This window comes from Stegodyphus dumicola, chromosome 7 (assembly GCF_044657685.1).
Source record: "Stegodyphus dumicola isolate Sdum_Otavi_A_Nest chromosome 7, ASM4465768v1".
In the NCBI taxonomy this organism is placed as follows: domain Eukaryota; kingdom Metazoa; phylum Arthropoda; class Arachnida; order Araneae; family Eresidae; genus Stegodyphus; species Stegodyphus dumicola.
The window spans coordinates 53,177,140-53,191,096 of record NC_140774.1 but is presented as its reverse complement, the minus strand read 5'-3'; the positions used below and the strand labels follow the sequence as shown (position 1 = coordinate 53,191,096).

The 13,957-nt window shown below is 35.9% G+C and overlaps 1 protein-coding gene across 6 annotated transcripts in view; it reads right to left on the bottom strand.

Annotated features, from left to right (window-relative positions):
- Positions 1-13,957, bottom strand: part of LOC118181010 (putative phospholipid-transporting ATPase IM) — a 487,240-nt gene that overhangs the window by 76,471 nt on the left and 396,812 nt on the right. For all 6 annotated transcript variants that reach the window (XM_085820207.1, XM_085820204.1, XM_085820205.1 and 3 more), the window contains 2 exons: positions 13,157-13,218; positions 12,947-13,060 (listed from right to left, as the gene is read on the bottom strand). In XM_085820207.1, coding sequence (XP_085676333.1) covers positions 12,947-13,060; positions 13,157-13,218 — 176 coding nt within the window. The remainder of the gene's footprint in view (positions 1-12,946; positions 13,061-13,156; positions 13,219-13,957) is intronic.

The following is a 13,957-nucleotide window of genomic DNA, read 5'->3' as shown; positions in this document are numbered from 1 at the left end:
AATGTTTCCCACTCCTTATCTCTTTGGCTAGGTTTTGGCGAAGACCGTAGGTTTCGTCTCGGGCCAATGTGCTTAAGAAAAAAACAGATGCTATCTCTCTTTCAATCACTAGATCTTTTTCTTGTGATTTCTGTGTAACTCGCGCTCTTAATCACTTCTTATAATGGCACCTCGTTTCAAAGGTCTCAGTTAGGACGAAATTAATAAGTTGCTAAGAGATTTAGAAGAAGAAACTTTTGCTAAACAGATTTGGACTGTTCAGATACAGAAGAAATATGTTTTAATCAATCTTTTAATGAAGATAAAGTTGCCGATAACTTCAAAAGAAACACTAATAATTTATTTGAATGGAGACAGCCAAGTGAGCATGACAAAGCAAACATATTGATCTTTACTGGTAAACCTGTCATAAAAACTGAATTTTCGGGAATTCATCTTGCTGTTGATTTTTTTAAGTTATACTTTTCAGATGAATTGTTTAAAATGTTAACCATAGAAACTAATCGGTATGCTTCTCAAATCTTAGAGTTGTGACCAGATATAAGCGGAAAAAGAAAACATAAAACCGACTGGACGCCAATTACATCTGATGAGCTTCAGAAATTTTTTGGATTAGTCTTACTCATGGGACATGTTGAAAAGGACAGCATTCGAGATTATTGGTCCATGGATGATTTAATTGACACACCAATTTTTAATAGGATTCCCCCTATGTGTACCGTGATTATAAACCGCTTTCTCTCCAAATGTCCTCGACTAAAGGTTACATTAATTAATTCAGAAAAGCAACTCGAGGGCTATATCTCTATGGGTAGAAATGTTATCGTGGAAGACTTTCTAAGGGAAACTCTCTCGCATTCAAATTGTACATTAAGAAAGCCACGAAATCTCTCATGTTCGTCTGGATTTTAATCCAGGTTGAACTACCAGTGTTTAGTGATTACTGCTCTTTCATCTGGTGGATTCCTCCAAGAAGGCATTCATATTTTGAGGCAACTTATAAGATATTTTCTCCCTCCTTTCTGCATGCCTTCGTGGTGTAACAGTTAGCAGACTTAAAAAGTATTTCAAGAGATCCAGATTCCTGTCCCAATGAAAGCATTGCACATTTTTTCATGTCTTCTGCTTCAAAAAATAACCTAATGACTAGTGGTGCACGAACTAAAAGGTGATGGATGGTGATTCCTCACCACCGCGATTTAGCTATTGCGTCTCCTAATCCCTTATCGCCCTTTAAAAGGGCAAGTATATAAGGTATATTCTCCCTCCTTCCAGCATGCCTTCGCGGTGTAATGGTTAGCACACTCGGCGCATATTTCGAGAGGTCCGGGTTCGAGTCCTGAGGAGGGCATTGCTCATTTTTCACGTCTCCAGTATCAAAATAACCTAATGACTCTAAAAAATAATCTTAGCTTGCTTTGTCAACCTCGAGTAAACTATAAGCATTTCTTTGTTATAATAAACTCCATAAAATAAAAAGGTTTTTCACTTGGCTAATAACATTTGCTAAAGATGCATATATTTTTATATTATGTTTCAAATTTCAGCGATCTTGCACTCTGTTCGAGATTTAACGTTTCCTTTTACAAAGTAGGCAAAACTACTTTTTTAGGGCCTGCTTGCACTTGAGGCTTAAATCTAATAAGATGTTACTTTGGCCTTTCTTGCTGCTGAGGTCATAAAACTGTTCGGTAATGTTAACTCCGTGCGAACTTCTACTATTATGCATGCAACTTTCTCTCATTTATCCTTTTGTGATTTTCATTCATTCTTAAGTAAATAAAATGGTAAAATCCACATGTAACCAACCTGTTCTCTGGGATTTGATTGGCCTAATTTTTTTCGTTCACTAGATTACACCGAAGCACTCGACAGCTATCTGTATAAGGGAAGGGATGCCTTCATCAAGGACTTGCTCAGTAAAGCTGGCTTATACCGACGTTACGACAAAAAGCATGAAAGCGCCCATAAAGCCTGTGATTCAAACCCGAGAAAACTACCAGTGTTCGGCCACTTTAGCGCTCTCCGCTGGTGGGCCCGTAAAAAATAGACTAAGAAAAATGATTGAACTAACTGATTTAATTTTCTAACCTATGTTTATCATTCGGCAATACATAAATTAAAAATTTTAGGTGATTGTGAATAAACTATATTGCAGTTTTCTACAATGTTTCATATTACAGTTTTAAATGGATTTTTCAATGTTTCATTTTACAATTTTACATGGAATTGCAGCACTATGGAATTATTTCTCATGCATTTATTTCGCTCCGTTCATCATTCTGATTACTTATTCTGCCAAAGAGAAGATTTCGCACTTTAACAAAAAGACACATAAGAGGATACTTTCTGAAAAATTTGTTGGAAACAATTTTCTTAATTTTGCTTTGAAAATATTCCTGGGTAATCGTTTTGATCACTGAAAGAAATATGAGAAACATATTTCCTACACTTTAAATGTCAATACCCTGTATGCCCTTATTCTTTTGAAAGTATGAGAGATTAATCTTTTTAAAATAAATTAGAAAATTTATCGTGTTTATTTATTTTGTATTCATTATTTTATTATGTATATGTATATCCATTTCATTTAAAATCAAGGAAAAATCAAGCTTTGGATATAAAAATGGTTTTGAACGAAATCTGCCTACTAAAGAAAATTGACGTAGAATTCTTTATAGACATTTAAAACTGTTCTGAAAAATATTTTTGATAAATTTATATTTTCTAAAATTTTAAATCATACATTAAAATTCTACTCAACAAATATTAAAAAAAGAAGCATAAAAGTGCTTTCTCTCTCTCTTTCTACGGATACCACGAAAATGCAAAGATTTAAGAAATTATCTCATCAGATTTTACTTCACATTGCAGCTATAAAATGGATTGCATATATGGGTATTCGGAGAAATTTTTAACTGTTAACATAAACAAAATCCACTTTTATAAAGAAAAATTCTCTCTACAGATATAACTCCTTTGCCCGATAGTCTGAAGTAATATTTGTTAAAATTATATAATCAAACGCAACTAATATATCTCAGATTTTCTTTTTTATATTACAATAATGTGATTATGAAAAAAGTTTGAAAGCTTTATTATTGGTATAAGTTCATCTCAAAATCTAATACTAGTAATGAATCGTATTCTAAACATCTAACAGTAATGAATATTATTAATGAATTCATTATTATTATTTCATTAAATTATTCATTACTGTTATTTTATTAATGAAAATAAATTATCAAATATTGCATTCTGACCTGCAGGCATACAAAGCTAGTTCATATTTGTTATATTTTGTCATGATCTGTTCTCTTTTCCTAATTTCTAGTAAAAACAAAGAATTCACATAAAATTCACAAATTATTACCGAAATTGATCAGAATTAGTAAATGTTATATAAACATTGTATACATTTTGCTCTTAATAAATAAATGCAGTTTCGTTTAAATTAAATCAAAATAAACCTCGAAAAAGTCGCAAATATAGTAACCTATTCCAGACTATTAACCAGCATTTGACAAACATGTAAATTTTACTGCATCTATGGAGGGGACAAATGACCACCCTAATCACTTTTCTCATTAGGGAACAGAAAAGGAGGGGGAAACAGTTTTTGGATTGCGCCGTCCTAAAGGTTATATTATGACAATTTAGTCCCGGTTTTAGAAGGTTAATATCAATATTATAGTTTTAATTATCTTCAAACACTTTTGCATAAAAGGAGAAAAATCATAATTATTATAATAGAAGACATGATAGATGGTCAGGAATATCTGCTTTTCCAGTTACAAATTAAAAAAGGACGAATTAAAAATTTAAATTAATGAATTTCATTATAAAAGTAATGTCAACAATTCTTACACTGAAAAAAGACAAATCAGCAGAAATATTTAATGAGGAATATTTATTAACTTAAGAATGAAAGTCGAGGAGTACAGAGGAAAAGCGGGACCCCTACAATGCTATAGGTACCAGGGCTTCCACTATACTCAAAATGGGTGTAACCACCGTCCCAAATGTGTCAGATGTGCTGACAACCCCTTTTTCATTTCAGCCCCCAAAGTGTGCCAACTGTAATTTAGATCACACCTCCAATTTCAGGGGGTGTGTGAGAAATTTCCCAAGAAAGCTAACACTAATTCTGAAAAACCAAAGACATATGCCAGTCGCGTGATTGAAAATAAATCTTTCGCACAAGCTTTATCTACTGGAATTTGTACCAATACAATCAACGAAGCTAATAAAGTCTTTGCTGATTTAGCCAAACTGGTATCTGTAATCAAAAGCTCTGGCTTTTTTCTTTCTGAACAAATAAGACAAGTTAAAAACTTAAGTAAAGACAACCAAACCTCTGAACCTAATAATAATGGGCAAGCACACCACTAACAAAGCCCGTACTGTATTAGCATATTGGAGTGCTTGCAGCGTTCTAATACAGTCACAGAATTGCACAACTTTCTCACAAATCACAATTTTGATATTACACTCATCACTGAGATGTGTGCTACACATTGTAGGAATATTAATATTGTTAATTACCACACATACAGGTGTGACAGAAGGAGTCGGAGGGGGGGGGGTCGCTATTTATGTGCGTAACTCCCTACAGTCCTATTTAATTAAGGAAGATGGAAATAATGGCGGTCACAGTTACTGTACACCTTCCTTTTTATAGTACCATCTACTTTACTTCGGCCTGAAATCCACCCACAATGCAACTTGATGAAAATATCTCAAGCTTCTACCCTAATGACCAGCCATTTATCACCACTGGTGATTTAAATGCTAAGAACTCTGAATGGGACTGTCACTGTATGAACAAGAATGGAAAGACTGTATAACTTCCTTCTAAAGAAACTGCTGCTATTAATGCATCAGCCGAGTATACTTATAGACCTAGTAACCTCAGCAGGGCTGACATTCTTGATATAATGCTCATAAATACCAACATTCCCATGACTTTTGAAGTCATGCACGAGCTTACCTCTGACCACATCCCAGTGCTCGTCACCTTAGGGACCCCAAGAGTGGATAGCAAGGAACAGATAAAAGTCACAAACTGGGACCTTTACGGAGATTTACTTTGCAATAACCTTTCTGCCATAGGGAGTTTAAAAAGCAGAAATGACATAGACTCTGCACTTGAAAAATTCATGGATAGCATCAAAACTGCCTCGCGTGTCATTAACAAAGAAAATTACGCAAGGGGACTTCCTAGGAACATCAGGGATTTCATTACGAAATGCAACCGCCTTCGTAAAAGATGGCATCTTACCTGGAGTCCCCAGGTTAAATCTGAACTTAACCGACTCAATAAGAAAATTAAAAAACTAATTGACTTGCACAGGAATGAAATCTGGGAGGAGAAGATTTTAAGTCTCAATCCTATGGACGGCTCATTTTGGGCTTTTATTAAAAGTCTCAAACGTAATACTAGCAGCAGTAGGACCATTTTTAATGACGACGACATCGCTATTAAAAACAAGGGCAAGGGTGCGGTTCTCGCAGATTATTTAGAGCAGCAGTTCATGCCAAACAAAACTCCACGTGATTTCGTTTACGACATTTGCTACAAAGTTAAAGATGGCTGAACGCTCCTACCGTCAGAAAACAAGTAAAATACGCCTTTCCACTGGAAATTAAAGATTTAATTAAGAAACTAAACGCCCGCAAAGCACCTGGGCATGATACTATTAGTAATATTGCCATCAAGAGACTACCTATGAACATGATTATGAAGTACACAAGTATCGTAAATGCCTGCCTCAATATCAGCTACTTCCCCAATTGCTGGAAGCACGTTAAAATTATATTATTGCCAAAACCAAGAAAGGATACTACCCAGTCCGAGGGCTACAGGCCCATTAGCTTACTCTCAGAGCTAGGAAAAGTTTATGAACGTGTTATCCTAAATCGGCTCAAGCCCTTCTTAGATGTACTTCCACCCGAACAGTTCGGATTTCGTGCAAAATTATGTACTTCCAAGCAGCTGGTAAGGCTTGCAGAATTTTGTGGAGATGCCTTACACCACAGACAAAATGTTACCATCATCATGCTGAACGTGGCGAAAGCTTTTGCCTGCGTCTGGCACGAGGGGCTGATTTATGAGCTAATTATTTTCAACTTCGAAAGGGGAATGATTGACCTCATTACTCAATTCATCACAAATAGAAGCTTTTCTAACTCCATTGGAAAAGACGTCTCTGACACTGGAAAAATTAATGCTGGTATACCACAGGGCAGCATTTTAGGACCAATTTTATATTTATTATATGTTGCAGACTTCCTGCGCGACCACTTGGATAGAAATAACTTTTTAGGATGTTATGCAGACGACACAGCTTTAGCTGTGAAGTCTGCTAATGCAAATCATGCTTTGAAAAAGCTGCAGCACATTATGCCCAATATTGAATCCTGGTGTACCTGTAATATTGAATCCTGGAGGATGTCGATCAATGCGCAAAAGTTGCAACTACTTGTCATCAGGAGAAAATATACACGGACCCCACTCAAAAGGAAACTTCATCTTTTCAATGAACAGGTGCTGCAAGTCACAAAAGCTTAGTACTGAATTAACCCCTTCGCGCCGACTGTTACATATACGTGCCAGCAACGAACGCACTTATCTACCGGCCGACACGCTGGCGTGCCAGAGCATTGTTGCGTTTTCTACCGAATGTCACGTATTTGTGCCAGTACCTTGGAACGTTTTTCAAACTATAATTTCTGCCACAAGATGGCACTGTATGCCCATATGGTTTCAGATACATGTACATTAGACTTTTTACTCAAAATGAGAGAAGCATGACTCACATACACGTGTTTTTGATTATATAAACAAATGGGGAACTAAATGTTTTCGAATGGCGTGATTTATGACGTCTCTTTAAATCGCACTTTATTCGCACGTGGTAGTTGTTTATTGTAAGTAGAAGTTTTATATGCGCTAAAGCGTTGAGTATTTCGGTTTACAGTTCAGTTTTTAGAAAATAATTAGATCTTGTTAGACGTGAATTCTTTCTGTTTTTACCGTTTCAATGTCGAAGCGTCGAAAATGTTTAACGGAGCATGAAATAGCAGAAATGATGCAAAATATTTCAGATATTGATTCTGAAATTCTGAAAGATTAACTGAAAGGCATTTTCCAAAACTTTGTTCAGAAGAGACTGATAAGAAAATGAGACGACGGTGCTTCGTTTTTTCACATTCCCGGAAAAATCCTCCAAAATGGCAAATGAGTTATTACGAGTTCAAGGAATGTAACGTAGGACTGTGTGTAGATCCCTGTTTTCTAATTTTTCATACGAAAAGAGAATTTTAAGTAATATATTTAGTTTTCAGATGTATAATGTTAAAAGTCATAAAATGGTGAGTAATTAAAATATGCATTTAGACAAGAAATATGGTAATTAAAGTATATATATAAAAATATCTATAAAGCATAAGGCGTTTAAATACTCTATAGAGCATTATTAAACAATGCGTTGATACTTCGGAAATTTCACGGATTTAGGCTTAGTAGCAAAAAAGCCCCCGGCCCTGGAGAGACGCTCGCGGAAGACACTGCCGGCCTCCGCGATAAGCGCGCGTTTTCACTACCCGGCTCAAAGGGGTTAAAAACTAACTTGGAATGACCACATCACTAATGTGAGGAAAAAGGCTTTCACTGTAATCAACAGTTTAAAGCCCCTTCTTAACAAGTTTTCAAAGTTAGATCTGAGTCGAAAGCGGCTTGTGTACATAATGAACATACGGCCTATCATTACATATACTTCGCCAGCCTGGAATACGGCTAAAAAGAGAGACCTGTACATACTGCAAGTAATTCAGAATAGAACACTTAGAATGATTACTAACGCTCATTACTACGTCAGCAGCATCACTCTACACAGAGACTTGAAACTTAGTACAATTGAGCAGCATTTGCAAAAACTCAACAGGAATTTCTTCACGAAAGCTCTTAACTGTGCACATTTGTCTAATTTAAACACATCATGCAATTCTAGATGAGGACTGTGAAACTCGACCACTAGCGGCCCACCTTATAAATGACTAACTTTCCTACTTAATGATTAGTAGTGTGCAATATAGTGCAATATCCTGTATATAGTATACATATTCAGAGTTGCCAACTCTCCCGATTTAGGTGGGAGACTCCCGATTTTCGACCGATCTCCCGCCAACCCGATTTACAATATATTTCTCCCGACTTTTTCTTATTTTTAAAATTTCTCACTATTTTTATGGAACTTGGCTTAATATTTTGTTATATGAACAAAAGTGATTTTGGACGTCTGAAAGCAATTGAATTTTCTCTAGATTATATCTAAAAGAAAACCTTAAGAATCAGATAACTTCTGCTTTGTGAGTGAGAGCATTATACGTATCCCAGAAACGTCGTTCTCCAGTTCTCCAATGGGCATCGAACTCCACTGCGTGTCAGCTGGCATATATTAGCCAATGAGGACAAGGCAAAGAATGTGTATTGTTAAGAAGGAAAGCTTTGCAGTAGCAGGAGTGGCTCCCTCCGAACGAAAAGGGACACAACTGCGCATGCGTGAAATATCTGTCGCCGAAAAGCGCCAAAGCTCGAAGCTGATGTCGAAGTTCAACAGGTTCGACGGTCACGTTTATCAAGAGTTTCTGTGTGACTCCATTTTTTTTCCAACATATTGACAGATATAAAATCAGACCACAAACTGCGATATGGATAATACAAGTTCAACTAGTAAAGCAAAAAAGCACGAAAATTCGAGTTTAAATTATCGCGAAAAGTCAAAGAACGATTCATCTTAACCCTTATTCCTCAATTTCCTGTACACGTAGCGGAGGTGGAAAATCTCGGCCAGGTACATCACAAAGGGGGAAATTCTCATCAACAGGTTCCGTCGCCAAATCCCTTGGCGAATAGTCCCTTTTCTTTGTAGCGGCATAGAAGACAAACTGGTTTACATTACGTCTATGGAGCCTTTCCTTCTTTACATGTCCAAGCTGTTATTTGGATGTTCTTTAGTTATTTCGTTCAATTTGTGCTGAGTTGTGTGAGTGCACGTGCCTTCGGAAAATAGTTTTAGAAATTATCATCTTTTGTTATGTCTGCGAGAATGAAATACTCGTGTACGTTTCAAAAATCGTACAGTTGACTTTCCTTCCATTATTTCCTCACGGAAATGTAATAAATTTGCGATGTGCACCACCTGTGGTTGCGATTTTTCGAATTCGTAATGTGGAAGGGCGGATGTTCTCAAACATGTGTGAACACAAAAACACAAGGATAACATGAGTTGTTTTTTAAAAAAATGAAAACAAAGGACCAAAAAGTTATTAATGCAGAATGTCTGTTCTCTGCCTTTTTACTGGAGCACAACCTGCCACTGAATGCATCGGATCACGCTGAAGCTTTATTTAGAAAAATGTTTCCCGATAGTGAAATTGCTAAGAAATACAAGTGCAAGAACCAAAACAGGTGCAATTGTTAAAGAAATGGGTTTGAAAAATAAATCTTAAGTTATTGATTGCACAAAACAGCTCCGTTCTGCCTCTCTACGGATGGAAGCAATAATACCGATTCAAAACTGTATCCAATTGTTGTTTCTTTCTTTAATCCCGATTCTTCAGAAATTGAGTGCAGTTTACTTTCTGTCCCCATTTTAGAAGAACATTTGACAGGCTTTAATATACCACAGTTAATTATTAAACTTTAAAAAAAATGCAGGCCCTCTGGATAATTGTTTAGCACTTGGTGCCGATAATGCACCAGTATTGGTAGACTTGAAAATTGGTGTTGCAGGCATCTTAAGAAAGGAAAATTCAGATTTGCAGATTATGAGGTGCACCTGTCACCTCTTAAATTTAGCAGCTGAAAAAGTGTCAACTTCTTTGCCAATAAATGTGGATGAACACATTATTGATATTTTTTATTATCTTGAAAGGAGTTCTAAAAGGAAGGAAAAATTGAAACAGTTCCAACAGCTGCATAACAGCAGTTTACAATTAAAAAACTTGAATGAAGTTATAAAATCAGCTAAAATTGACACCCAGTGGAGTTTAATTGGAAAACTGAAAGGTGCTGATGGAATTTTAAAATATAGTCAACTGTCTAGAATTGTGTTGGCCATCTTGACAGTTCCCCATAGTAGTGCAGAGTGTGAGAGGATTTTCAGTGTTGTTGCGTAAACGAGGACTAAATTTAGATCTAATATTAGTGATGACACATTAGAAAAACTTTTCTTAGCGAAAGCAGGCCTACGTGGCAATTGCAGTGAACAAAATTAGGAAGTTTCTTTCTCTAATTTTCTAAACTAAAATTCCCTCCTTTCCCCCCCCTTAAACGATGCAAGTAATAAAAATGTTTTTTTATGCATAAGGTATTTTTGTGTTGCTTGCATTTAAGAATTAGTTACTATTTAAAGTTAATTCATTATTAAAAACCATATTTTTATCATTTAAAATGTCTTTTTAACATTGTGAAAAATCTCCTGATTTTTGAGTGTCATAGGTTGGCAAGTATGCATATTGTATATATTTTTCCGTTATATTTTTACTCTTACTGTATTTATTTATATTGTACTGTTACTTTAAGACATTGTGCTTTTTCTTCAATTAACTTAGGACGTTCCACTTGCTCTCCATGATCATGTGATGCCTCAGTCCCACCTTTTTTTCCACTTACTCCACTCCCTCTGGGATACCACGGGCAGATAGTACCATGTGATGCACCCACGTGGCAAATTTGATCAAGCCGGAAAAACTGCACACTGTGTGGTAGTCCGGCTATAAATTAATCAATCAGTCAGTCAGTCAGTCAAGGGTTACAGAAGTTGATTGTAAGTGCTGATAGAAGGTTTTTAAAACTTCTGTACAATTCGTTTTCAAAACATACATGTAGCCGGTCGCTCAAGGTTTACACCTCCCGCGGAAGATCGATATACAGTCAAAAGTTGTTAATTCAGACACCCATAATCCGGAATGATCTATAATCCAGACCTCAAAGCTAAAAACTTTCGGCGCATGCGCCGCGTTGGCACATGCGCACAGGCGTTTTACGCGTGCGCGTAGGACCTTGACTACTGCGCATATGCATGTGCGCAAGTGCAGAATACGTTTTCGCCTGCGCATTTAATGTATAACGGACCTGTAAGCTAAAATTATCTAATTATCTATTTCAGTTAATGTTAATGATTGCGTTGTTCCTTAATCTTCGAATTGGATCTCGCTTATTATTTTTTGCAGACTGTAAGAGCAATTTTATAAAAGTAAACTTGAACTTTCGATTATGTCAAATAGAATTTCCGATGCTGGAACTTCCAAAGGATCTACAAAACGAAAGTATGTTTCGATATCCAACAAACAAAAAGTGGAATTGCTGCAAAAAATGGATAAAGACATGAAGAATGTGACAGAGAGGTTAGTGAAAACGAAAAAATTTCGATTGACAAGTTAGTCGGTATTCTCGGCACAGCAATTAACGGGACTTGAACAGCGGAACTTTGTAACTGAACAAGAAATTGTCTTTTTATAGAATTAAAGAGAAAGTATTATCACATAAAATGAAGCAACTTAAACAACTTACATTGAGAGAAATGTTTAATAAAGTAAACAAATAAATATTAAGCTTTTTTTTTTGTAAATTTTGATACTTTTTAGATCATAATTGTTCTTTATTTCATAAATTACGGTTTCATATTTTTAATTTTAGAATTTCTGCATGCCATCTTACGAGATTTAAACTGATGATCTATAATCAGGAAAAATCGATAATCCGGAATCGCCGAATTAACGACTTTTGACTGTATTGCTATTGTAGCCAAGCGAAATCGCAAAGCGACCTCCACATATGTGACATCTATGGTTACTGCGTCTATTGGTAAGGTGATATTTGCAGCTACTGTACGCCGAAGATTACATACGAGTGGACTGTACAGCCGGATACCTCGCGTTTGTGTTCCTCTATCCGTCCAATTAAGAAGGGCACGATTACAGTGGTACCGGGAACATGTCAATTGAAATGTGTCTGACTGGGACAATGTCATGTTTACTGATGAGTCAAGATTTGCTCTGGAGACAGATGACAAGTGTATAAGGATATGGCGTGAAGAATGAACACGCAATTAGACCCAAAACATCACCGAACATCCTGCATTCCTGCAGGCGGAAGCATTATGGTGTGGGCAGAGATTTCATTAGGATACCACACCGACCTGCACATCTTTAAACAGGGTTCTTTGACGGCTGTCCAGAATTGAGATGAAGTCCTAGAACCCATTGTGAGATTGTACGCTGCAGCAGTTGGCCCTACTTTTGTTTTAAAGGACAATAACGCATGTCCCCATAGAGCTGACATCGTCAATGATTGCCTGGAAAGTGAAGGGATTGCGCGTATGGCGTGGCCAGCATATTCCCTCGACCTTAATCCCATTGAAAATCTTTGTGATGCTCTCAGCCATGCTGTATCTTCATGTTTTCCACCTCCAGCCACTCTTATTGAGCTGGAAACTGCTCTACAAAAAGAATGGCAATTGCTCAATTCTGCGGTGGTTGACCACCTAATTGAAAGCATGGTCACAAGGTGTGTAAACTTTATATACAGATGAGAGAGGAATCACATACCCTGTTAATGTCCTTTTGTTTCATTTTATGGTATTCATTTTCCCTTTATACATAATTCTGCTCAAGTCTCCAGTATGTCATTATCCGATAACTTACAAAAATTTAATTTTATTTTCATTTCTGTATATAATTATTGATTTTGTTTTATGCATAAATATATATGCTACTTTTCTGCCAAATTCTATGTCAATCAAAGCAGTATTTGTTGATTTTTTTGCATTTTACATCTTCGTGCTCAACTTTTGGAAGCGAGTGTATTTTGCACTGAAATTTAAAAAAAAATATTTTACATTCAAGAAACTTGCAGAAAATAATAAAACAGTATAATTACCTGGAGGACTAGCAAACAAAGGAAGTAAAAATTTGCCAATCTCTGAAACTGCTCAAAAAGATTTAAAGGAGCAAATGTCAGGAAGGTGTATTTCGATGTTTTAATATAGTTATTCTGTAAATGAAAAATTACAATAAACAAGCTATCAAAAATATAACATTTTCTAAAAGTCATTTATTTAATGAGATTATTAAATCAAGACCAACTCACCGCATAATTAAATAGGGCATTGTAGGTAGGATCATTTGCTCGAATTTTTCTGAATTCATAATCTGAAATAAAGAGAGAAATATTTAAAGAGAAAGAGGCAAACCTACATACCAAGAAATGATATGCAACGTGTATAACAGTGTGAAAAATAAAAAGGAGGAAAGAGGGTGACGAATTAAAAGGAATTTTCTTTTTATAAAGGCGTTTATATTTTAAAATACTGCTACTATAAATATTGTGCATTCGCAGTATTATAAATAGCTCTTAATATACATATATAATATATATATGTATAATTGGAGGGATCTGACTAAGAGCTCTGCACATGATAAGCACTATGTTTCAAACTCTGTTGTTCTTTCACCTTACTAAGAGAAAATGCAATTTTTATAGTACAATTCTTTAAAGCATAACTCACAAGCAGCATTCTTTTTACTTCCTTCGTACAAGGAAGTAATTCTTTTTTTACTTCCTTGTACAAGTAAAAAGGAAGTATTGTAATCGGCAAGTAAAAGGAAGTATTGTAAGTTTCAGGCAGCATATTTCAAGGAAAATATCCACTTTGATCGCTTTCGAACGCGATTTAACGATGTTTTTGCGTGATATCTGTACGTAAGGATAGAATAAAAGACGCTTTTCCTCCAAAAAAACTAAAAAACTGCTTTAAAATTAATTCTGAAGAGAATTTTTCGTGGCGTCTGTACGAACGTATGTACGTACGTGGGTACGAACGTACGTACGCATCTCGCATAACTCAAAAACGAGCAGCCTCAGAACTTTGAAATTTTGTATATAGGACTA